The sequence below is a fragment of the Ictidomys tridecemlineatus genome, chromosome 3, assembly GCF_052094955.1.
Source record: "Ictidomys tridecemlineatus isolate mIctTri1 chromosome 3, mIctTri1.hap1, whole genome shotgun sequence".
Taxonomy (NCBI): domain Eukaryota; kingdom Metazoa; phylum Chordata; class Mammalia; order Rodentia; family Sciuridae; genus Ictidomys; species Ictidomys tridecemlineatus.
Genome location: NC_135479.1, coordinates 60,524,281 through 60,549,456, shown reverse-complemented (window position 1 = coordinate 60,549,456; position 25,176 = coordinate 60,524,281). Strand labels below are relative to the sequence as shown.

General features: G+C 38.4%; 1 protein-coding gene across 8 annotated transcripts in view; it reads left to right on the top strand.

Moving 5' to 3' along the window:
- Specc1 (sperm antigen with calponin homology and coiled-coil domains 1) overlaps positions 1–25,176 on the top strand; it is a 272,253-nt gene that overhangs the window by 137,988 nt on the left and 109,089 nt on the right. For all 8 annotated transcript variants that reach the window (XM_040269588.2, XM_078042956.1, XM_021720554.3 and 5 more), the window contains one exon: positions 18,386–19,971. In XM_040269588.2, coding sequence (XP_040125522.2) covers positions 18,386–19,971 — 1,586 coding nt within the window. The remainder of the gene's footprint in view (positions 1–18,385; positions 19,972–25,176) is intronic.

Below are 25,176 nucleotides of genomic sequence, written 5' to 3'. Positions count from 1 at the left end.
TTGCCTTCTTTATACCAAAGTGAAGAAATGGGACTAAATAGCCCCAGAAAGTACAGAAAATTGAGAGTCCTGTACTTACCAGGGAGAAGTCTTCCCAGTGGTCTTTGGAATTGACCAGTTGTCAGTAGAATTCATGTTGGCTTCCATGTCTGGATGTTTCAGTGAGGCAGACTTCATTCCAGGAAAAAGTCACACAATGAATGCCAGGAGACATTCACTGGGGCATTTGATGGGATATGATATGAGGCTTTGAGCTGCTGGAGCCATCATAAGGGCAGGCAGCTTATTGTTGAAGATGATTTGGGAAGGAAGGCAGAAGCAAGATATGGAAAGAAACGGACCCTAAGAACATCTTTTGCTTGAACCAGACCTTAAATTGGCCTAGACTTTCAGTTGCACCTGCCAAAAACTTTTCTTTATATTGTTGAAAACTCATTGTGTGTTTCTGTTGGAATCCAAAGATTCCTAACTCATAGAAACCATATCTGCAGCATTTCTGAGATTCTGGGTAATGTTTCAGAGGACCATAGGTAAGTCAAAAGATCTCTGGACAGTTCATTCAACGAATGAACTCTGGGCCTGAGGCCTGGTGGGAAGAATTAGGAATGTTTGGAGTGAAGAATAGAAGATGTATGGAAAACAAAGTTGCCCTCAAATAAATACTCGCATGTCATGTGGAAGAGGCAATACATTTGTATTTTGTGATTCCTGTTCTGAAAAAAAATCTGGAACCAGTGTATACCATGTGAACGAAGACAGAATTCAGCTTTACATAAAGGATAATAGTCCAGCTATGTGAGCTGTTGAATGTTAGCTTGTCTAAGGCTGGGTTCTCTTTCACTGAAAACACTCCATGGTAACTGATACATGGGAATTTAACAAATAGTAGCAGATTTTGGATGCCATTGATACTATTTTCTATGAAAAATTAGGGTATGTAATTTCTGTTTCTTCCAGCTCTGAAAGAACATGATTTTATAATTCCTTAGGTATCAGAAGATTTACTTATTATGTGACCCTGGAGCAAATTATGAAGCTTTACTTTATTGATCTGTAAAATGATGTTAATAATATATTAGCAAAAAGCCAGCACAGTGGCATATCTCTGTACTTCTGGCTGCTCAGGAGGATATGGCAGGAGGATGGCTTGAGTTCAAGAATTCGAGATTAACCTGGGCAATATAGTGAGACACTGCCTCAAAAAAAATTAATACTTTTGCCAGTTGATTTTTTTATATGAATATACTTTGAAAACTAAAGCACTGGATTGGGGATTTAGCTCAGTGGTAGGACTTTTGCCTAGCAAACACAGGTCTCTGGGTTTGATTCCAGCCCTATCCTCCTTATTATCCCCTTCCATAGTAAACTCTCATTTAAGATATGTAGGTGATTCCTTAAACTTCTTTTTATGTTTTGACTCATATCAATTTTAAAAATCATACCCCAGGGCTGGGGATATAGCTCAGGTGGCAGAGTGCTTGCCTCGCATGCACAAGGCCCGGGTTTCAATCCCCAGCATCACCAAAAAAAAAAAAAAAGTCATCCCCCCAACCCCAAAAAAGCAATATTAATTAAAATAAGCAGGTTTCAGTGGATCCATTCCATCTAATTCTCAGATGAATTTAATAGTGGAACTTGAATGTTTCTAAGTGATCTCTGGCAGAGCTACAGCTCAGCTAGGTGTAGTATTTTTAGGAGTCAGGGTTCCATTGTGGTCTAGACTAGGTTGTTCTAACTTGCATTGAACTTACAAACCTGGAAGTCCAGCTTTTCCCATCTCTCCGGAAACAAGGCTGCACGTGGAGAGGCAGATCTTTTCATTCACTAAAGCTCCACTGCCCTCGACAACAATTCATTCTTAGCGTTTGCTGCCTGGAGACCGTGGGTTTTCTTCTCCCACAAAGCTGGGAGATTTCGCTTCAGCAGTGCCAAGCTCTCAAGTTGGGCAATGAGGATTTCATTTGGCCCACACAATGGGCAAGGAGACTAATGCTGTGTGCAGAGTGAATTTTGGGGTCAGGCATTCTTCTGGCCACTTTGCTTTCAGTGGAAAGTAGATGTCCCTGGCTGCTTTGTAGTTTCCAAACTTTTGCATGTTGGGAGCTGCCCTTCCAGAACCATTTTGGCTTCTTCTGGAGATGACTAACTGCAGCCAGCTGTGTGGGTTGCCTGCAAGAAGCTGGTCAGACCATACCATTATCTCTCCTCACAAACACTGCAGCTTTGTGTCCTCCCGCATCTAGCCTGCAACCCAACACAGAGCGGTCACTGTGTCCTCTCCAGGCTGGAGCCCCCTTCTGAGTGTTAGGGGTCTTTTGTTCAGAAGCTTTATTGTCCCCCCTCATTCTGGAGCACTGTTCATGGTGGTTGTGGTACAGCATGAATATTTGGGGAAGAGGAGGATGTAGATTTACAAGTGTTTAAAATTCTAACCCAAGTTGCTGAGCAAGTGGAGTATGAGCAAAATTAATTCTGCAAAGAAAGAGAAGCAGAAAGAAAGAAAGAAAGAAGGGATACAAAACCTCTAAATGTTGATATTACTGTTTGCTTTTAACAAAGAAGGCAAAGTGAGTGATTTGATTCATTTGGATGAGTGAGGACTCTATTTGTGGCTTTTCCTCTGATTTGCAAAGAATGTCTCCGTTAACTTTAATTTTAGATTGTATGAATCTCTAGAGCACACTGTAGTGAGACTACCCAAAGAGCAGTCTAGCTATGGAAGAAATTCCATTTTACATGGTCAAGGTGGGGCCCCAAGGTATGATAACAGATTTTGTTCCTTATGGCAGAGAGTCTGCTTGCTGAATTGCCTCAAACTTCTTTTCATCTTATTTATTCTAAGTCAAAAGACTCAGTACTGCCTAGAAAACCCAATGGATTTCCTGCTTCTACACTATATTTGTAAACATACACATTGCTTTGTCATAATTTTTATTATCAGAGTAGTATACACACAGGTTTAAAAACAGACTAGGACAAGGAACCTATAAAAAGCAAGACCACTGATGCCCTGTCCTCTTCTCAATTTGTGTCCCTCTTTTGGGGATGATCAAATAACAACTTGATTATGCTTATACTGCATTTAAAACACACATTCATGTGCACACACACACACTTTATTTTTTAGACTAGTTTTATGCATAGCAAAATTGGGCAAGTAATACAGTTACTCTTGTGTACCTCCTGTCCCCAAACACACCTGTTATCAACATCTCTCACCAGACTGATACGTTTGTTGTAATCAATGAACCTACTGACACATCTTTGGCACCCAGGGTCCCTATGCTACACTGGGGTTCGCTCTTGGTGGTATGTGTTCTGTGGGTTTGGACAGATGTGAAATGACTTTCACCCACCATTGCAGTATCAAATGGAGTATTTTCAGTGCCTTCAAATTCCTTTGTGCTGTGCCTATTTATCTTTCCCTCCTTCCTCACCCCGGGGCAACCATTTATTCTTGGTATTTATTTATTTATTTTTTACTGTCTCTATAGTCTTGCCTTTTCCAGAATGCCTTATAGTTGGAATCATAAGGTATGCAACCTTTTCAGATTGTCTCCTTCCACTTAGTACCATGTACTCAAGGTTCTTCCATGTCTTCTCATGGTTTGTGCTGTGGTTTGAATAAGTGTCCATGTATTAGAAGCTCAATGCCAAGCTTTAAGAGGTGGTGCCTAGTAGGAGGTCTTCAAGTCACTGAGGGTGTGCCACTGTTGGTGACTGGGGGACCCACTTCTTCTCTCTTGCTTCCTAGCCACGAGGTGAATGATTTTGCTCCATCATGAGCTCCCTTTGTATGTGCCACAGGACAAAAACGACAGGGCTAACCCATCAGTCTGAAACCTAAATTGTGAGCCAAAATAAATCTCTTTTTTTAAATGTTTATTATTTTATATTATTACAGTGACAGCTGACTAACACAGCTTGATAGCTCATTTGTTTATTTATTTATTTAGTTAGTTAGTTACTGGAGATTAAACCCAGTGGCATTTTACCATTGAGCTACTTCCCCAAACCATTTTAGTTTTTATTTTGAGTAGGGGTCTCACTAAGTTGCTTAGAGCCTCACTAATTGGCTAAAACTGGCCTTGAACTCGTGATCCTCCTACCTAGCCTCCTGAGCTGCTGGTATTACAGATGTGCACCACTGCACCCTGTGAGAGTTCCTATTTGTCCCACAATCTTGCCAGCATTTGGTGTTGTCAGTGTTTGAGACTTTAGCCATTCTAATTGATGTGTAGTGATGTCTCACTGTGGTTTTAACTATTAAAATCTCCATGATGATATGGAGTAGCTTTTCACCTGCTCTTCTTCCATCTGTATCTTTCTTTCTTCATGTGGTATAAGAGATTGAACCCAGGGAGAACGCCGCGTGGGTCGATTGGGATTCTTCCCGGGGGCTTATGGGGCATTGGCGGCAGTTTCAACCCTAGCCAGACTGAGGCAATTGGTGGCCAGTACGGGGAACGCCTAAAGCTTGGAGTGACTCAAGACTTGCTCAAGTGCTCTCCTGTATGGACATGTTGCCACCTATCAGAGCTATGCCCCACTGCCCTGAAGAGGCTTGAATCACAGCATCATGATTGTGACTGGAGATCCAACATGGCGGCGGGCTCGGAGAGATCAAGTCTCTGACCCCTTCAGCTGCGCGGGCATAGGGAGTCGTAAACTGTCTAAATGCTGTTTGCTCAGGATCACTAGGCAAAGCTGAGCTGACGTGGATCTGGGGCAAACAGTCTGGGCCTCTCGGAACACACACCGAGCCCGGATTGGCTGCATTCAAGCTCCGGTTCGCCTGCTTCTCGTGACTCAGTACTAATGATCCCGCTGAAATAACTAGTCGGCCCTTCTGAACTTACAGAGGTAAAAGCCAACCAAGCCTTCATAGGCAGTGGCCACAGGATTGAAACGGGGTTTGGGAGACACAGTCAGGACCCACCTGTTCATTGGTCACCCGGCAAAGGGAACAAACGGACACCATTTGCATGCGATACCACCATGGCAGAGAACTGACGTCATGGGCGGAGGAGATAACTTCATTGAAACCAGTGGCGACAGGTGTGTAATCCCCTAGCCATCCCTGTCCACACAGCGGGGAAACCTTAAGGGCCCCTCCCAGCTCTCCCGTGAGTGCAATAGCCAGACCGAGGGAATCAGGAGTGACTTGGGACTAGCGGCGCAGAACTCCCGGCTACCGTTCCCACCAGTGCTGACAACTGAGGTCCCTTGCACCAGCTACCAGGGGAGTGGATACCGGAGGGCAAGCAAATTTGCTGGGGGTTCTCAGCCCCAAGCTCTACAAACTTAGGGTCTGAGGGAGGCAAACAGGGAGAGTGTGCCCAGGCGTTCATGAAAACAGGGCTCCCAGGAGCAGCAGACCTGGCGTATAGCCAGTATTGTGGTGAGCATCACAGGTGAGCGGGGCCTGGCTGGAGGAAATACAAGAGAAGGCCCAAGACACTCAGGATTGGAGACCCACCCAGTCTGGGAGGAAGAGCTGCTGCACAGTGATTGGTTCCCACCTATTGAGAGGAGAAGCTTGGCCCATTGGGCACAGCTCCACGTTCTGGAAGAGAAGTTAATCTAACTCTATGACTGCATTTATTATTATTATTTTTTTCTTAATTTGGGTTTTTTTTCTTTCATTTTCATTTTTTGTTGTTGTTCTTTAACTCTTTTTTTAATGTTTTCAATTTTTTTAATTTTTTTATTATTTTTTTTAGATTTTAATTTTCATTTTTTATTATCATTATTATTTTAAAATTTTTTTTTCTTTCTTTATTTTCTATTTTTTTCTTTTGTCTTTTCATTTCTTTTCAATTTTCTTATTCTCCCTTCCTTGAATTCTACCTGCCTACTCTCATTCTCTTTAGTGACTTCTTCCCTTTCCTTCTAATATCTTTCCTCCCAAGCATCAAATAAATTTATAAGAGTAAACAGTAACTCAGCAGTCAAACAGAACAAGAAGTAACATGAGCAGCACAAAAAAGCAAGGAAGAAAAGGAGTCCAAACAATGAAGGACAGCCTAAATATTCAGGAGGACCTAGAGTCATCAGAAAAATGGTCATATAAAGAACTCAAGGAATACCTTAGACAGATGGAATGGAACCTTAAGAGGATATGAGACAGCAAATCCAAACAGTGAAAGAACACATTGAAAATGAATTACATAAACAGATAAAAGAAGAAGTTAAGTATCTTTATCAGGAGATAGAGATTATGAAAAAAATCAAACAATAATTCTAGAAATGAAGGAAACGATAAACCAAATTAAAAACTCAATTGAAAGTATCACTAACAGAGTGGAAGTAAGTAGAAGCCAGAATGTCAGATAATGAAGACAAAATATATCATCTTGAAGAGTCTAGCCAACTCAGAAAGGCTGGTAAAAAATCACGAGAAAAACATCCAAGAGATATGGGATAACGTAAAAAAACCAAACTTATGAGTCATCGGGATAGAGGAAGGTACAGAGATTCAAACCAAGGGAATGAGTAACCTGCTGAATGAAATAATTACAGAAAACTTTCCAGAAATAAAAAAGGAAACGGATATACAAATTGTAGATGCATACAGGACATCAAGCACACAAAATCACAGTAGACCAACGCCAAGACACATTAATATGAAGATATCCAATATACAGAACAAAGAGAAAATATTAAAAGCTACAAGAGAAAGGAGGCAGATTACATTCAGGGGTAAACCAATAAGGTTAACAACGGATTTTTCATCACAGACGCTGAAAGCGAGAAGATCCTGGAACAACGTATTTCAAACACTGAAAGACAATAGATGCCAACCAAGAATTCTGTATCCAGCAAAATTAAGCTTCAGATACAACAACAAAATAAAAATCTTTCATGATAAACAAAAGCTAAAAGAATTTGCAGCCAGAAAACCAGCATTGCAAAGCGTCTTGAGCAAAACACTACATGAGGAAGAAATGAAAAACAACAACCAAAACCATCAGTGGGAAGTGCTTCGGTAATGACAGAGGGCAGGGGGGAAAACTAATCATGGAGAAACAAACTAAATTAAAAAAAAAAAGATAAATAATCAAACATGGCTGGCAGTACAAACCATATATCAATAGTAACTCTAAACATTAATGGCTTAAACTCTCCAATAAAGCAACATAGGCTGGTAACATGGATTAAAAAAACAAATCCAACAATATGTTGCCTCCAGGAGACACATCTGATTGGAAAAGACATACACAGGCTGAAGGTGAAAGGTTGGGAAAAAATATACCACGCACATGGTCCTCGTAAGCAAGCAGGGGTGGCCATCCTCATATTGAATAAAATCGACTTCAAGACTAAGTTACTCAAAAGGGATAAGGAAGGACATTATATACTGTTAAAAGGAACCATTCACCAACAAGACATAACAATTATCAATATTTATGCACCAAATAATGGTGCTGCGACGTTCATAAAACAAATTCTCCTCAAGTTCAAGAACCAAATAGACCACAACACAATAATTATGGGTGACTTCAACACACCTCTCTCACCATTGGACAGATCCTCCAAACAAAAGTTGGATAAAGAAACTATAGAACTCAATACCACAATCAATAACCTAGACTTAACTGACCATATATAGAATATATCAACCATCATCAAATGGATATACTTTTTTCTCAGCAGCACATGGATCCTTCTCAAAAATAGACCATATATTATGCTAGGGCAACCCTCAGTAAATATAAAGGGGTGGAGATAATACCATGCATTTTATCTGATTATAATGGAATGAAACTGGAAATCAATGATAAAAGAAGGAAGGAAAAATCCTACATCACATGGAAAATGAGCAATATGTTACTGAATGATTAATGGGTTACAGAAGACATAAAGGAGGAAATTAAAAAATTCTTAGATAAATGAAAATACAGACACAACATATCGGAATCTATGGGACACAATGAAAGCAGTTTTAAGAGGGAAATTCATTGCCTGGAGGTCATTCCTCAAAAAAAGGAAAAACCAACAAATAAATGAGCTCACACTTCATCTCAAAGCCCTAGAAAAGGAAGAGCAAAACAATAGCAAATGTAGCAGAAGGCAAGAAATAATTAAAATCAGAGTGGAAATCAACGAAATTGAAACAAAAGAAACTATTGAAAAAATTATCAAAACTAAAAGTTGGTTCTTCAAAAAAATAAATAAGATCGACAGACCCTTAGCCATGCTAACAAAGAGAAGAAGAGAGAGAACTCAAATTACTAACATAGGGGATGAAAAAGGCAATATCACAACAGATGCTACAGAAATACAGAAGACAATTAGAAATTATTTTGAAAACCTATATTCCAATAAAATAGAAGATAGTGAAGACATCAATAAATTTCTTAAGTCATATGAGTCAGGAGGATACACACAATTTGAACAGACCAATATCAATGGATGAAATAGAAGAAGCAATCAAAAGACTACCAACCAAGAAAAGCCCAGGACTGGATGGGTATACAGCAGAGTTTTACAAAACCTTTAAAGAATAATTAATACCAATACTTTTCAAGTTATTTCAGGAAATAGAAAAAGAGGGAGCTCTGCCAAATTCATTCTATGAAGCCAACATCATCCTGATTCCAAAACCAGACAAAGACACCTCAAAGAAAGAAAACTACAGACCAATATCTCTGATGAACCTAGATGCAAAAATCCTCAATAAAATTCTGGCGAATCGGATACAAAGGCACATCAAAAAAATTGTGCACCATGATCAAGTAGGATTCATCCCTGGGATGCAAGGATGGTTCAATATACGGAAATCAATAAATGTTATTCACCACATCAATAGACTTAAAGATAAGAACCATATGATCATCTCGATAGACGCAGAAAAAGCATTCGACAAAGTACAGCATCCCTTTATGTTCAAAACATTAGAAAAACTAGGGAAAACAGGAACTTACCTCGACATTGTAAAAGCTATCTATGCTAAGCCTCAGGCTAGCATCATTCTGAATGGAGAAAAATTGAAGGCATTCCCTCTAAAATCTGGAACAAGACAGGGATGCCCTCTATCACCACTTCTATTCAATATAGTTCTCGAAACACTGGCCAGAGCAATTAGACAGGCAAAAGAAATTAAAGGCATAAAAATAGGAAAAGAAGAACTTATCACTATTTTCAGATGACATGATTCTATACCTAGAAGACCCAAAAGGGTCTACAAAGAAACTTCTAGAACTAATAAATGAATTCAGCAAAGTGGCAGGATATAAAATCAACACGCATAAATAAGGCATTTCTGTATATCAGTGACAAAACTTCTGAAACAGAAATGAGGAAAAACACTCCACTCACAATATCCTCAACAAAAATAAAATACTTGGGAATCAACCTAACAAAAGAGGTGAAAGATTTATACAATGAAAACTACAGAACCCTAAAGAGAGAAGTAGAAGAAGATCTTAGAAGATGGAAAAATATACCCTGTTCATGGATAGGCAGAACTAACATCATCAAAATGGCAATATTACCAAAAGTTCTCTATAGGTTTAATGCAATGCCAATCAAAATCCCAACGGCATTTCTTGTAGAAATAGATAAAGCAATCATGAAATTCATATGGAAAAATAAAAGCAATTCTAAGCAGGAAGTGTGAATCAGGCGGTATAGCGATACCAGATTTCAAACTATATTACAGAGCACTAGTAACAAAAACAGCATGGTACTGGTACCAAAACAGGCGGTGGACCAATGGTACAGAATAGAGGACACAGAGACTAATCCACAAAGCTACAACTATCTTATATTTGATAAAGGAGCTAAATGTATGCAATGGAGGAAGGATAGCATCTTCAACAAATGGTGTTGGGAAAACTGGAAATCCATATGCAACAAAATGAAACTGAATCCCCTCCTCTCGCCATGCACAAAAGTTAACTCAAAGTGGATCAAGGAGCTAGATATCAAATCAGAGACTCTGTGTCTGATAGAAGAAAAAGTTGGCTCCTATCCACATATTGTGGGGTCGGGCTCCAAATTCCTTAATAGGACACCCATAGCATAAGAGTTAATAACAAGAATCAACAAATGGGACTTACTTAAACTGAAAAGTTTTTTCTCAGCAAGAGAAACAATAAGATAGGTAAATAGGGAGCCTACATCATGGGAACAAATTTTTACTCCTCACACTTCAGATAGAGCCCTAATATCCAGAGTATACAAAGAACTCATAAAATTAGACAATAAGATAACAAATTACCCAATCAACAAATGGGCCAAGGACCTGAACAAACACTTCGAAGAGGAGGACATACAATCAATCAACAAGTACATGAAAAAATGCTCACCATCTCTAGCAGTCAGAGAAATGCAAATCAAAACCACCCTAAGATACCATCTCACTCCAGTAAGATTGGCAACCATTATGAAGTCAAACAACAACAAGTGCTGGAGAGGATGTGGGGAAAAGGGTACTCTTGTACATTGCTGGTGGGACTGCAAACTGGTGCGGCCAATTTGGAAAGCAGTATGGAGATTCCTGGGAAAGCTGGGAATGGAACCACCATTTGACCCAGCTATTGCCCTTCTTGGACTATTCCCTGAAGACCTTAAAAGAGTGTACTACAGGGATACTGCCACATCGATGTTCATAGCAGCACAACTCACAATAGCTAGACTGTGGAACCAACCCAGATGCCCTTCAATAGATGAATGGATTAAAAAAATGTGGCATTTATACACCATGGAGTATTATTACGCAGTACTAAAAAATGACAAAATCATGGAATTTGCAGGGAAATGGATGGCACTAGAGCAGATTATGCTTAGTAAAGCTAGCCAATCCCTGAAAAACAAATACCAAATGTCTTCTTTGATATAATGAGAACAACTATGAACAGAGCAGGGAGGAAGAGCAGGAAGAAAAGATTAACATTAAACAGAGACATGAGGTGGGAGGGAAAGGGAGAGAAAAGGGAAATTGCATGGAAATGGAGGGAGACCCTCATTGTTATACAAAATTACATATAAGAGGTTGTGAGGGGAATGAGAAAATAAACAAGGAGAGAAATGAATTACAGTAGATGGGGTAGAGAGAGAAGATGGAAGGGGAGGGGAGGGGGGATTGTAGAGGATAGGAAAGGCAGCAGAATACAACAGTTACTAGTATGGCAATATGTAAAAATTGTGAATGTGTAACAGATGTGATTCTGCAATCTGTATTTGGGGTAAAAATGGGAGTTCATAACCCACTTGAATCTAATGTGTGAAATATGATATGTCAAGAGCTTTGTAATGTTTTGAACAACCAATAAAAAAAAAAAGAGATTGAACCCAGGTGTACTCTACCACTGAACTACATTTCCAGACCTTTTTACTTATATTTTATTTTTTGAGACAGGATCTTGCTCAGTCAGGCTGGCCTCAAACTTGTGATCCTCCTGCTGCAGTCACTGAAATTACAGGCGTGCACTTGGTGCCCTGCACCCAACTGTCTATCTCTTTTGATGAGTTGTCTGTTCAAATCTTTTGCACATTTTTAGTCAGGTTGTTTGTTTTTGTAGTGTTGAGTTTTAGGAGCTCTTTACATATTTTGAATATCAGCCTTTTGTAACATGTCATTTGCAAAATGTTCTCCCAATCTGTGGCCTGTTTTCTCATTCTTTTGATACTACTATAGTTTATTTTTTCACCCACACATTTTTTAAAAATATTCTTTTAGTTGTAGATGGACACAGTGTCTTTATTTTTATGTGATGCTGAGGATCGAACCCAGTGCTTCACACATGCAAAGTAAGTGCTCTACTACTGCGCATCAGCCCCAGCCCTCACACACACATTTTTTTGATTGTTTGCTATGATAGATAAGGATTTAACTCCTAACCTTACACCTTTTCTCAATATCATAATATTGTTACTGTTTTTAGTTCCTGTCTTGGTTATTGCTTTTACTTAACTTTATTTAAATAGTTTTTTACTTATATATGGACACAGTGCCTTTATTTATTTTTATGTGGTGTTGTGGATCGAACCTAGTGCCCCACACATGCTAGGCAAGCGCTCTACCACTGAGCTAGAACTCCAGCCCTATTGCTTTTATTTTAATAATGCATTTCATCTTTATTATTTTGTCAACTGTGTATAGTATCTTTGGCTCTCCGTTTGTAAAGGCAGAGGAAGACATTATTACTAGTATCCTCTCTACCTTGTCTTGTACCTCTCAGTTTCTTTCCTCTGTGACTATTTTGTCTTTAAATATGATAATATTCAAACGATCTAGAAAATGGTCTTGCTTACTCTGCATACTGGTCAATTTAAGCAGTATCCACATTATTGTGACTACATATGCATTCTTCCCTGCAAAGTGAGGTCATTGTTTTGCTACCTGTCTTATGCAGCTTCTTGTTTTTCCACTTTTCTTTTCTTTTCTTTTTTTTTTGTTTAGCTTTAGGTAAAATATCTTTATTTTATTTTTACGTGGTGCTGAGGATCGAACCCAGTGCCTCACACATGCCAAGCGAGTGCCTTACTATTTGAGCCATATCCTCAGCCCCATTTTTCCACTTTTTAAAATTTATTTCCTCATTGTTTTTCATAGTCTTCATCAAGGCAGATATTCTGTCAAAGAAACTTCCCTTCTGGTGGCACTTTGTCCTCTTGAACCGGTCTAGACTTTTTTCTCAAACTTGTTTCTGGGTATCATCTTTGGACTTCCCTTGACTGGTTCCTGTAATGGAGCCACTGCTTCCTAGATCACTTTTTCTCTTCCTCATTGGTTTAGCCCCTTGTTTTACTGGTGCACACACTCAAATAACTTCCTTAGAGTGGGTATTGACACTTCAGTTTTCTGAGTCTTCGAATGCTTTAATGTGTATTTTTAAATTATACTGATATTTTTATTTTAATTTATTTTTTGCAGTGCTGGGGATTCAACCCAGGGCCTCAAGCATGCAAGGCAAGCACTCCACCACTGAACTATATACCTGACTTTTAACATGTATTTTTAACTTTTGTGATTGGTTTATATTTTAGTTGGATATAGAATTCTAGACTGAAATAATCTTTTCCTCTGAACTTTGAAGGCATTTACTTGATTGCTTTCTAGAATTCAGTATTGCAAATGCACAGTGATGGCTCATTTTATTCTCTATCCACATGCCTTCCCCAAATTTTTAGGCATTTTTGGTATTCTAAAGCTTCATTAAAAATATATCTTTTTCTTTTTCTCATCAATTTTGCTTGACATGAGTTTTGGAAACACGTTCTTTATCTTTGGAGAATTCTCTTCCTCTTTGATAAATTCTTCCATTTGGTTTCCGCCAGTCAGTATTTCTGAAACTTCTGTTAACTGATTGTTTGATCTCCTGGATATAGTTTAAGATGTTTTTATGATAGTTCAGTTATGCTTATCAAGTGTGTCCCTTAACTTTCAAATTTGTTGCTGAGAAGAGAGGTCTCTGGAAAAGTTAATTGGGAGTCTTCAGTTAAGTTCATGAGATTAAGTATTTAAGATCATGAGACTGGGGCTAGGGGTGTGGCTCAGTGGTAGAGTGCTTGCCTAGCACATGTGAGGCACTGGGTTCAAACCTCAGGACCACATAAAATTGAAAGAAAGATATTGTGTCTACCTACAACTAAAAAATAACTATTTTTAGGGGCTGGGGATGTGGCTCAAGTGGTAGCGCGCTCGCCTGGCATGCGTGCGGCCCGGGTTCGATTCTCAGCACCACATACAAACAAAGATGTTGTGTCTGCCAATAACTAAAAAAAAATATTAAAAAAATAACTATTTTTAAAAAAGATTATGAGATTGAGTAAAGTCACCAGGAAAATAAAGTAATAAAAAAGTCCCAGGACTGAGGTCTGAAGAATTCTAGCATGGAAAACGTAGAGGGAGAAGGAGGAATCAGCAAAGAAGATAGAAGGTGGCCCCTGAGGTAGGAGAAAAGCTAGGAAAGTATGACTCCAAAGGAGTGTTTCAGAGAAGCAGCCTTGTGTATGAAAGTTCCTCAGAAAATTAAAAATAGATCTACAATCTGATCCAACAGTCCCACTTCTGGATGTGTTGGAAAGACACCTGTATACCATGTTCATTGCAGCACTATTCACAGTAGCCAAGATATAGAAGTAACCAAAGTGTCCCTCAGCAGTTGAATGGAAAAGGAAAATACAGTATATACACACAGTGGAATATTATTCAGCCTTCAAAAGAAAGAAACTCTTTGTACAACAATATGAATGATTCTGGGGATATTACGCTGAATGAAATAAGCCAGGCACAGAAAGACAAATACCACACATGTATCTCACTTACATGTAGAGTCTAAAAAAGTTGGTTCCATAGAAATAAAGAGTTGAATAGTGGACTGGGGCTTGTAAGAAGGGGCTGGAGAAATGTTGGCCAAAGTGTACAGTTACGATGAGTAAGTTCAAAAAATTCACATACAACATGATCACCCCAGTTAATAACAATATGTTGGATACATTAAAAATCACTAGGAGAGGGACTGAGGTTGTGGCTCAGTAGTAGAGTGCTTGCCTAGCACATGTGAGACACTGGGTTCGATCCCTAGCACCACATAATTAATTAATTAAAGGTATTGTGTCCATCTACAACTAAAAAATAAAATATTTTAAAAATATAGCTAGGAGAGATTTCAAGTGTTTCACCACAAAAATTAGTAAGTTTATGAGGGAATACATGTACTCGACATAGCCATTTCCCAATGCTGCAGTGAATTCAGGAGTACAGATATCTCTTGGACATAACAGATTTCATTTCCTTTGCGTATATACCCAGAAGTAGGATTGCTGGATCACATGCTAATTTTTTTGGAGGAAATTCCATACTGTTCTCCAGAATTTACATTCCTACCAACAATGTGCAAAGGGTTCCATTTTCTCCATATCTTTGCCAGCACTCATCTTTCATCTTTTTTTTTTATCATAGCCATTCTAACAGATGGGAGGTGATACCACATTGTGGTTTTATTTTGCATTTCCTTGTGTATTGGTGAATTTCTACATACTGTTTAGTTACCCCATTTTTTAAAATCTACTGCATAAATATAACTAAAAAGGAAACAGAAAATTACTTACAGAGCAACCAGCTTAATACTCAACTGTTCTCAATATTCTATATTCCCTTCTAGTTCGTGTCTATGAATATTTAGTTTTATATACTTGTGATCAATCACAGCATAATATTGTTTTCACTGGCATTTAAAAATATTATATTAAATATTTTAATTTTTTTTTGTATTTGTCTTCCTAGTTAAGAGGTGGAGCTTGTTTTCATTTCAACCTCTTTCAGTTAGCTGGCCAGTTAAGCTCATGAGTGGGAATAAGTGGGGGAATGGGAAGAGAATAAAGGATATAAAGGTGCTGACTGAGCCCACCACAGTTCCATCTGCCCATTCCTCTTGACACCCTGCTGTCACCTTGCAAGGATGTATTTTGTAAGGTAGCATGGCCAGTGTCAGGGGTTTAGAATACATTGTTTAGCAATGAGTCTTAACTCACAGTAAAGATGTTTTTCCTGGACTTATGGTGAGACTACTGAGTAGTAGGCGAGCACTCTACTACTAAGCCACTAATACACAAGGAAATGCAAACTAAAACCACAACTCATTCTAAGTTGAAAATAGGCTAAGTTGAAATGCATTTAACTCACCAAACCTACCAAGATAATAAAGCCTAACAGTTTTAGGTTAGCCAACCTGAAACATGCTGAGAACACTTACATTAGAATAAAGCTAGGCAAAATCATCTACCGCAAAAACTATTTTATAGTAAAGTATTGAATATCACTAATTTATTGAATTCCTTACTAAAAGTGAAAAGCAACTTTTTTTCTGAATGGTTGTATGGATATACTTTCACATCAACATGAGTTGAACCACCTTTAGTTGGGGATGTCTGTACTTGAAGGAGACTCCACTAGCAGGTGTCTTTCAGGGGCTTACATCATTGCCACTTTACTTCTTCCCTTGAGTACCCTGAGGAAGTATGTTGGACTGGAGAGTAGGCACTTATGGAAGGTGTGAGAGGCCATGAACCAGCCCAGGTTTAGTCTGATGTGTCTGTGATGCATTTTAGCAGCTCTCTTTAAATCTTCCCTCTGTTTCTTATATTTCTGAAGTGATGTGCACACAGAAGAGAGAACCTTAAAGAACAGATACAGATGTAGTTTTAAAAAAGAAAAAAGAGGGCTGGGGCTGTAGCTCAGTGGCAGAGTGCTTGCCTGGCGTGTGTGAGGCACTGGGTTCGATCCTTAGCACCACATATAAATAAACAAAATAAAGGCATTCTGTTTTACAACTTCAAAAATATATATATATTTAAAAAGAAAAAGAATAGATGTAATGAAAAATACAACTGGATTATATATTTCATAATGCGCTAGATGTAGTTCATAAATAAACTTTGGTTTGCTATTTGAAAAAAAATTGAATAGTTAGGTACATTTTTGAGAAGAACCAGATTGAGATTTAGAACCAAAAGGAAGGAATTAATTAAATTATAGCTAGAAATAATTTGTTCTGTTGTTCTGTTGGAGTTCTCTCCATCTTCAGAACCAAAAAATGATTGAAGGTAGAAAGAAGAAAGGAAGGGAGAGGGGAAAGAAGCGGGGAAGGAGGAAAGAAGAAAGGAGAGCCTGAATTTAGTGGTATTCTAGGAATGGCAGATGCTGCTGTGATAATGAGTCCTTGACTTGCATATATGCCTGTTGGGCCATAACTTTTGTTATCTTGCAGTGTTTATCATAGTCCTTCCCAGGATGACTTCATTCTAGAGAGCTGTTGTTACTAAAATATTTCATTGCATAGTGGTTTTAATCTTCATTTTATAAGAAAAATTAAATAGATCTTTTCTTCATTGAGTAATTCAGTATGATGCAAGTGAGGCATCTAGATACCTAAAAGTATCAAAAATCTGTTGTGGTACTCAGTCTCTGTCCCAGGAGCTTAGTTTAAAAGAGTTACCTTAAAAATCATAGTTTCTGTACATTAATATGACAGCTTGGCCTTTATTATATCAAAGTTTCAAAAGGACTTAGTGGTAGGTGCTTAGCAAGGTAAGCTACCCGCCTGTACATCATCACTTCCGAGTCAGGTGTTTAGATTGGTGGCTGTTCCTTTTCCCTAGCAATCTGGGTAGTGGGTTGGAGCATCTGGGTCAGGCTGGGTTCTAAATCTGTGCCTGTCTGGAGAGGGGGGCATTCTCCCACACCTGCTTTCTATTCTGAAGACACCTGGAGATTGGTGATCACTTCTGGGATCCTTTGTTAGCAGGATTGCAACAGTCAGCCTTGATGGTCTTTGCATGTGTTAAACAGGTCAAGAGTTTTCATTTCCCCTTCACTTCTAATATTAGTCTTCAATTCCAGAGCACAAACAAGAATGGTTTCTGGGTTTTTACCCTAGAATATTTTTTATGTGTCTGTGATACAACATAGATGAAAATAAAGAAATAATTCTTTATATCTTATATTTCCCATTATAAATATACTAAATTCTGTATCATTTCAATGTCATATAAATCCCTTTAATATTTATAACTATTCCATAGATATTCATAATACATCCTTATCCCATTCATTCTTATTTCTCTGTGACTCCAAATAGCATACCATTTCCAGTGGTGTTAAAATTGATACATCATGGTCTGATCAGTTTCTGTTTAGTATCATTGTGTCTTCTAATTACTACCCCTCCCCTCTAATACTAAGATTAAACTCATTGATTTCTTAATCAGAGTTGTGCTCAAATACGTTAATGATACCTTCTACAAGTTTTTTTTGAGAAATGCTCAATGAACTTGTATTTTGTCAAATGGCTATTGTTTATTTGCCAACATTGTATCAGTTTATATGTATTAAATTGCAAGTTAAAGAAAAACTGTTCCATAGTGACTTATATGAAGCATAAACATTGGCTGGTGTAGCTGAAAGATCAGCAACAGGGCATCTGTATTGCAGCTCAACAATGCCAATAAAAATTTGGCTTCCTTCTTTCTATCTTGCTGTCTGCAATCCCAGTTTCCTCTTACAAGGGCAAAGTGGTTGCAAGCCATTCCATATTCATGCACTTTCTTACTGATATCCAGTGATGTTTGACAGCCTGCCCTGAAAACCTTTCTTGTGCCCATTGGTATTAATATACTGTGTGCCCCTGTTTTGTGCCAGCAACTGTAGCTGGCGATAGGATTGTCTGAGTAGCTCAGACTGAGAGTCAGCTTTCCCAAGTGGGTAGGGCTGTGGGAGGAGATAGAGAAACCCCAACAGGAAGTGGGTAACAGGAGGAAATGGTTGAAAGGTGATAGCCCCATCATTCACTATGCCATGTGTTTGGATGTCATTCCATTATAAAAGTTCTTGTTTTTCTGGTGTTTTTCTTCATTTTTTTCCTTCTGTTTTTAGGGGCTGTTTCAACAACCAAACGGACAGGCATTCCAGCTCCCCGAGAACTCTCAGTAACTGTCTCAAGAGAGAGGTCTGTGCCCCGTGGTCCCTCCAACCCAAGGAAATCTGGGTCCAGTCCAACTTCCTCCTGTACCCCGACCCCTACCAAGCACCTGAGGACCACTTCAGCCAAATCCAAGCAAGAGAATGAAGGTGGAGAAAAAGCTGTTCTTGAGTCTCAAGTTCGGGAACTTCTGGCAGAAGCCAAAGCCAAAGACAGTGAAATCAACAGGCTTCGAAGTGAACTAAAGAAATGTAAGGAGAGAAGGGCCCAGAGCACTGAGGGGACTGATGCTTCGGACCCAAGTGTTGATGGGATATCAGCCCCACCAGGTGACACAGAATCTTTATTAAGAGCCCTTGAGGAGAAGAACAAAATCTTTCAGAAAGAGCTTGCTGACCTAGAGGAAGAAAATAGGGCCTTGAAGGAGAAACTGACTTACCTCGAGCAGTCACCAAATTCTGAAGGGGTAGCAAGTCACATTGGTGACAGCAGCTGCCCAACATCTATAACTCAAGAGTCAAGCTTTGGAAGTCCAACTGGAAATGAGCTGTCAAGTGAAATTGAAGAGTATAAAAAAAACACACATGGAAATACATTGCGGACATCAGGGTCCTCGAGCAGCGATGTTACCAAAGCTTCCTTGTCACCAGATGCCTCTGATTTTGAGCACATCACTGCAGATACCCCGTCTCGGCCCTTGTCCTCCACTAGCAACCCTTTTAAGAGCTCCAAGTGTTCCCCTACTGGGAGTTCCCCAAATAACGCCAGCGAGCTGTCCCTGGCTTCCCTCACAGAGAAGATACACAAGATGGAAGAAAATCAGCACAGCACTGCAGAAGAGCTGCAGGCTACTCTGCAAGAGTTATCAGACCAGCAGCAAATGGTGCAGGAACTGACAGCTGAGAACGAGAAACTGGTGGATGAGAAGACGATTTTAGAGACATCCTTTCACCAGCATCGAGAAAGGGCAGAGCAGCTAAGTCAAGAAAATGAGAAACTGATAAACCTTTTACAAGAGCGAGTGAAGAATGAAGAGCCCAGTGCCCAAGGAGGAAAAATCCTGGAGCTGGAGCAGAAGTGCACAGATATTCTTGAGAAGAGCCGCTTTGAAAGAGAGAAGTTGCTCAATATTCAGCAGCAGTTGACCTGTAGCTTACGGAAGGTTGAGGAGGAAAACCAAGGAGCTTTAGACATGATTAAGCACCTAAAGGAAGAAAATGAAAAACTTAATGGGTTTCTAGAACTAGAGCGGTGTAATAATAGTGTGATGGCCAAAACTTTGGAAGAATGTAGAGTTACCTTGGAAGGCTTGAAGACAGAGAATGGGTCCTTGAAGTCTCATTTGGAGGGAGAAAAGCAAAAAACTATGGAGACCAGTAGTAGTACCCTGGGGCAGACAGCAGAGAACTGTAAAGTCCAGGAAATGTTGGAAGTGGCTCGAGCTGAAAAAGATCAACTGGAACTGTCTTGCACAGAGCTCAGACAAGAATTGCTAAAGGCAAATGGTGAAATTAAACATGTTTCAAGCCTGCTAGCCAAGGTAAGAATAGGTGTCTCTTACCTGGTATTTGTTCATCCTTACTAACGTTTCTCTCCTTGACCTTAAAGTTGCAAAGAGAATCATTTGTTCTGTTACTTTCATTCATGAACTTAGCATTCTAAATGCTTGAAGATCTGTGATTCCAGATGGACTGGTATTGAGATTCAAAAGGAAATACCCAAATTTCTGACTACAGGCAATTGAAAGGATAATGGGGATATAGTAAATCACATCAAATGGCAGGATGTATTGATAAAGAATTTCATAGGGCTGGGGAATACAGTTCAATGGTAGATGCTTGCCTAGCATGCATGAGGCCCTGGTTTTCATCGAATACCGAAGAAAAAAAATTTCTGCTGAAGCTGCAGTCTAGTGCAGAGGAGGGACCTGAGAATAATATGGGAGGGGGGCAGGGCAGGAGTAGTACAGAAGTAGTACTTCCTGGAAAAGTGACAGCTAAGCTGAGGCTTGACGATTGAATTATCTAAGTCTATCATCATGAGTTTAGCTATTAGTAACAGTTAAAATTGTCCCCAGTTTTCCCAGCAAGAAATAATACAGCCATGGGCTGGGGTTGTGGCTCAGTGATAGAATGCTCACCTAGTATGGGTGAGGCACTGGGTTCAATCCTCAGCACCACATAAACATAAATAAATAAAAATAAAGGCATTGTGTTCACCTACAACTAAAAAAATATTTAAAAAATAATACAACCACTATTTTAATATTTTCTGTCAAAAATATGTATGCATATATCTCATAAATTTAAAAAAATTAAGGGCTGGGGGCATAGGTCAATGATAGAGTACATGAGACCCTGGGCTTTCATCTTCAGCACTGTAGAAAATAACATTTAGAACCATCCTGTACATGTTATTAACTTTTTTTTGTTGCATTTAACATTTTCTGAGCATATTCTCCCCATTAATTATTCTTTTGGATATTATTTTAAATACCAGATAGTACTTTATTATATAACTATCTTATATTCACTAGTCCTGTGTTATTAAACATATGTGTTTTATTGGATATTTATGTTTTTTTTTTCTGGTCTTTCACTAGTGTAAATACATTTTTTGTCTCTCTCTGATTATTTCTTCAGGAAAAATTCCTAGACGTTGACTTGGTGAGTCAGAGAGTATAAACATTTTAAAGACTTTCAACACATTCAGCCAGATTGCCCTCCAGAAATATTATGCCAATTTGTTCCCACGAGCAGTTCATGAGAGCACTTGTTTCCCTGAGCCCTTGCCAACACTTGGTATTAAATTATGTCATTCAAATCTGTTAATCATTTCCTTTAAAAATATTTTTTTTACCTTTTTAATTTAGAAAGATCTTCTCTAGCCCAAGATCAAATAAATGATCACTTCATTCATTTTCAAGTGACCTTTTGATTGTTCTGGAATTTTCCTGTGTGATGCAAGATTGATAATAATTGTAGGATAGTCTGCCTACCCCACAGGGTAGATACAGAGAGATGACTTCTTGTTTCTGTCTTCATCAAGCTCTTGGGTCTGTGAATTAGGGGTCTGCTGGGGAGTGAGGATAAAAACCCTTCTCACTTTATGTGGGGGTTTATCACTGATTCAAGCAGCAATTTGGGCTGTAAGCTCTTAGGCAGACTTTTCTGCATCGCTTCATCTGTCTTGAGACCTGTCAGTCTCATCCTAATTCTGCAGTTCGACTTTCTGATGGTCGTAGTAGTATGTTGTGTTAGGAGTTTTTACCATCGTCTATGTTCTAAATTCATAAGTATGTTATTGAAAACACAGGATTAGAATTCGAGGTTACTAGCCAGGTACTCATTTAATTGTAGATAGATAAATGAAGCTTTGCTTTGTCACCCAGTAGAATATTTATCTATTTTGCTTAAAGATTACTGAGTACTCTTTTACAAAATATTTAGTCTCCCAAAAGACTTTTTTTTAAGTTTTTTTTTTTTGTAGTTGTAGATAGACAGAATGCCTTTATTGTATTTGTTTATTTTTGTGTGGTACTAAGGATCGAACCCAGTGCCATTGAGCTACAGCCCTAGTCCCCCACCACCAAGGACTTTTTGTATGTGTTTGTGTGTGTTGCTGGAGATTAAACTCAGGGCCTTGTGCATGTGAGGCAAGCACTCTAGCAATTGAGCTATATCCCCAGCCCTCAAAGAGTATTTTTCAAGTCCTCTTTTAGTCCTTCTTTGTTCTCTTTGGTATTTTTGATTGGTATCTCACTAAATATATGTATCAGTGAGAAATAATTTGGCATCTTAAAAATAGCTTACTTCTTATCATAAAATATTTATTATAGAAGATTTAGAAAATACAGAAAAGTATAAAAAGTGACCTTTATAACCTCTAATAATCTAAATATGAGGCTGGGGTTGTAGCTCAGTGGTAGAGTAGTTGCCTGGCAAGTGTGAGACACTGGGTTCAATCCTCAGCACCACATAAAAATAAGTAAATAAAAATAAAGGTATTGTGTCCATTTACAACTAAAATAAATAAATAACCTTTAATATCACATCTTGAAGAAAAAACTATCAACATTTTTTGTGTGTTCTTTACAAGTTTGTTTATGCATATAAACCTGTATTGACAGAGTTTTATTTAATCTTTCTGCCAAAAAGAATAGAGTATATCTTTCATTAATACAGTGATCCCCATTAGATTTGTTTATAAAATCTATTTCTGATTTATACATTTCTTTTATCATTTAAAATTCTTTTATATCCCTTTTTATACATTTTTGTTTGTTTTCTTCCTAGCTTCTTAAGTAAAATTCTTCATTTAACTTTGTTCTTTCTTTAAAGTCATGAATTTTTTGCTTTCATGTGGTTTTGGCTAAATAATGACAATAAAATGTAGAATTTTTTGGTGTAAACTTAATATGATATGGAGGAAAAGGCAAGTATTTGCATTCTCTGTAGAATATAAAGCACAAGATATATATATTTAATATCAAGTTATTATAAATGTTATAAAATCAAGCTGTTATTTATATAGTCCATATCTTATTTCTGGCTAATTAAAGTTATCAAATTCTAATGGAAGATGAAAAAGATTTTAGGCAGTGTTTAGGTGAAAGTCTGAGGTAAAAGATGAGATATGCTGCCACAAAAGGTTTCTTTATACCTATCAAGACCTCAGCTCTATGATTTTGCACTGTTGTTTGCAAAGACATTGATTTGTAATGGCAGTGAATCTGTAACTTAATCTTCCTGCTGTTTTATATTAACATAGAAAAAGTATAATCCATACCTATGGAAGAGACCATCTCTGTTTTCTGTTGCTTTCAAAGAACATCTGAGACTAGGTAATTTAAAAGAAAAAAGCTTTATTTTGGCTCTTGGTTCTAGAGGCTGGAAAATCTAAAACCAGGTGGTCAAATCTGGCGTGGGCCAGGTTATGCTTCAACTTATGGTGGAAAATTGGAAGGAGAAGCTCTGCATTCGGAAGATGGATCGTGTGTGAGAGAGTGAGGGGAGATGTCAGGCTTAGTTGGTAACAATCTCCTGTCAAGGTCACCAGTCTAGTTTCAGGAGCATGAGAGTTCCCATGAGACTGCATTCATCCGTTTATAGGGATAGAGCCCCCCAAACCTAATCACCTGTTAGGGCTCCACCTCCCAATCCCACTACATTGGGAATCAAATTTCATTGTGAGTTTTGGTGGGGACACACTATATCCAAACCATAGTAGCTTATTGTATCCCCACTGTAGAATATCAGCTAATCTATCAGCAATTGTGAATTCAAATGATGTTGCTTAAGCGACCCATGCCTTAAGGATAACAGGAACAGTTTTAGCATAGAATTAAAGAAGTAAGTGTTAGACTGGGTCTTCCTGACTTACCCAGTGACAAGTCTATGACCTCAGGCAGGCCTCTTTCCATCCACCGTGTTGAGCAGAAGTATGATGGTGGGTGTATTCTGGTTTTGTGCCCAAAATGAAGCATTTAACATTTCATCATTAATTATTTTTGTTGTAGACATTTGGTACATAACCTATATTATGTTATTATAAGTGTTTTGCTAAGACGTGTCTGATTTTTAAATGAAGGATAGGGGTTAAATTCTTTCTGTATCTACTGACATCTATTTTTGTGCCATCACATTGCTTTTTTTCTCCTTTATTTTGTTACTGAGGTGAATTACAATAACAGATTATGTTAAGTCATCTTGGCATTCCTGGGGTGAATCCTCATTCTTCAGTGCTCAGTCATTTCGCTTGACATTTTTTGCCCAGAATCTTCACATATGATGACTTTAAGCAGCTGCCAGAATGGACTGTTCTATTTATCACTGAGCAGACTGTTTGGTGATCAGTACTTTATCCCTTGAGCATCATATTCATCCACTCTAATTTTTGGCAGAAGAAATAGATACGATAAAAGAATAAAGTCGTGTATTTACAAAGGGGAAAAGCAATGCCAACCCACCCTACAATCTAATAGTTACAGATTTACTATACCTGACAGAGTTAATAGTTAGTGAATCTATAAGAGTTTCAATTCAAATATGTTACTTAATGACTCAACAGAAACTCTGAAGTCTTCAAATGTACTTCTTTTTTGGATAGTATATAGTACTTTTCCTTGTGAAATAAATAGAAACTTAGTACAATAACTATGTTTTTGTTTCATAGGATTTTTCTTCCTTGAATTTGTCTAAGCAGTTCACTAATAATATCTCCATTTTTTTTTTTTTTTTTTGTGGTGCTGGGGATTGAACCCAGGGATTTATACGTGCAAGGCAAGCACTCTACCAACTCGCCACATCCCCAACCCCAATATCTCCGTTCTTTTCATTTTCTCTGGTAGATTCCCTATACATTTTTCTGGCAGCTTATGTAAGACACTTCGGTATAATTTTGAAAAAGGTCATGATGTCCACAGGACCCCAAAGCCTCAGCTTCCTGTGAGGCATTTAGGTACCCAGATAGCCCCTGTAGCCAGATAACAGCTTGTAGTTGCTTGGGGTTATTATTTTTTTTCCCCCAGCTTTTGACAACCAGCTTTAAGTTTATTTTATTTATTTATTTGGGACAGGGTCTCAGAGTGTTTCCCAGGCTGCCTTCAAATTCCTGGGACCAAGGAATCCTTGTATTTCAACCCCCCGAGTAGCCAGAAATATAAGCATATACCATATGCCACTGTGCCAGATTTAAATTTTTTGATTTTCACCTTTTTCAGTTGTTTGGGATCTTGATTTTACAA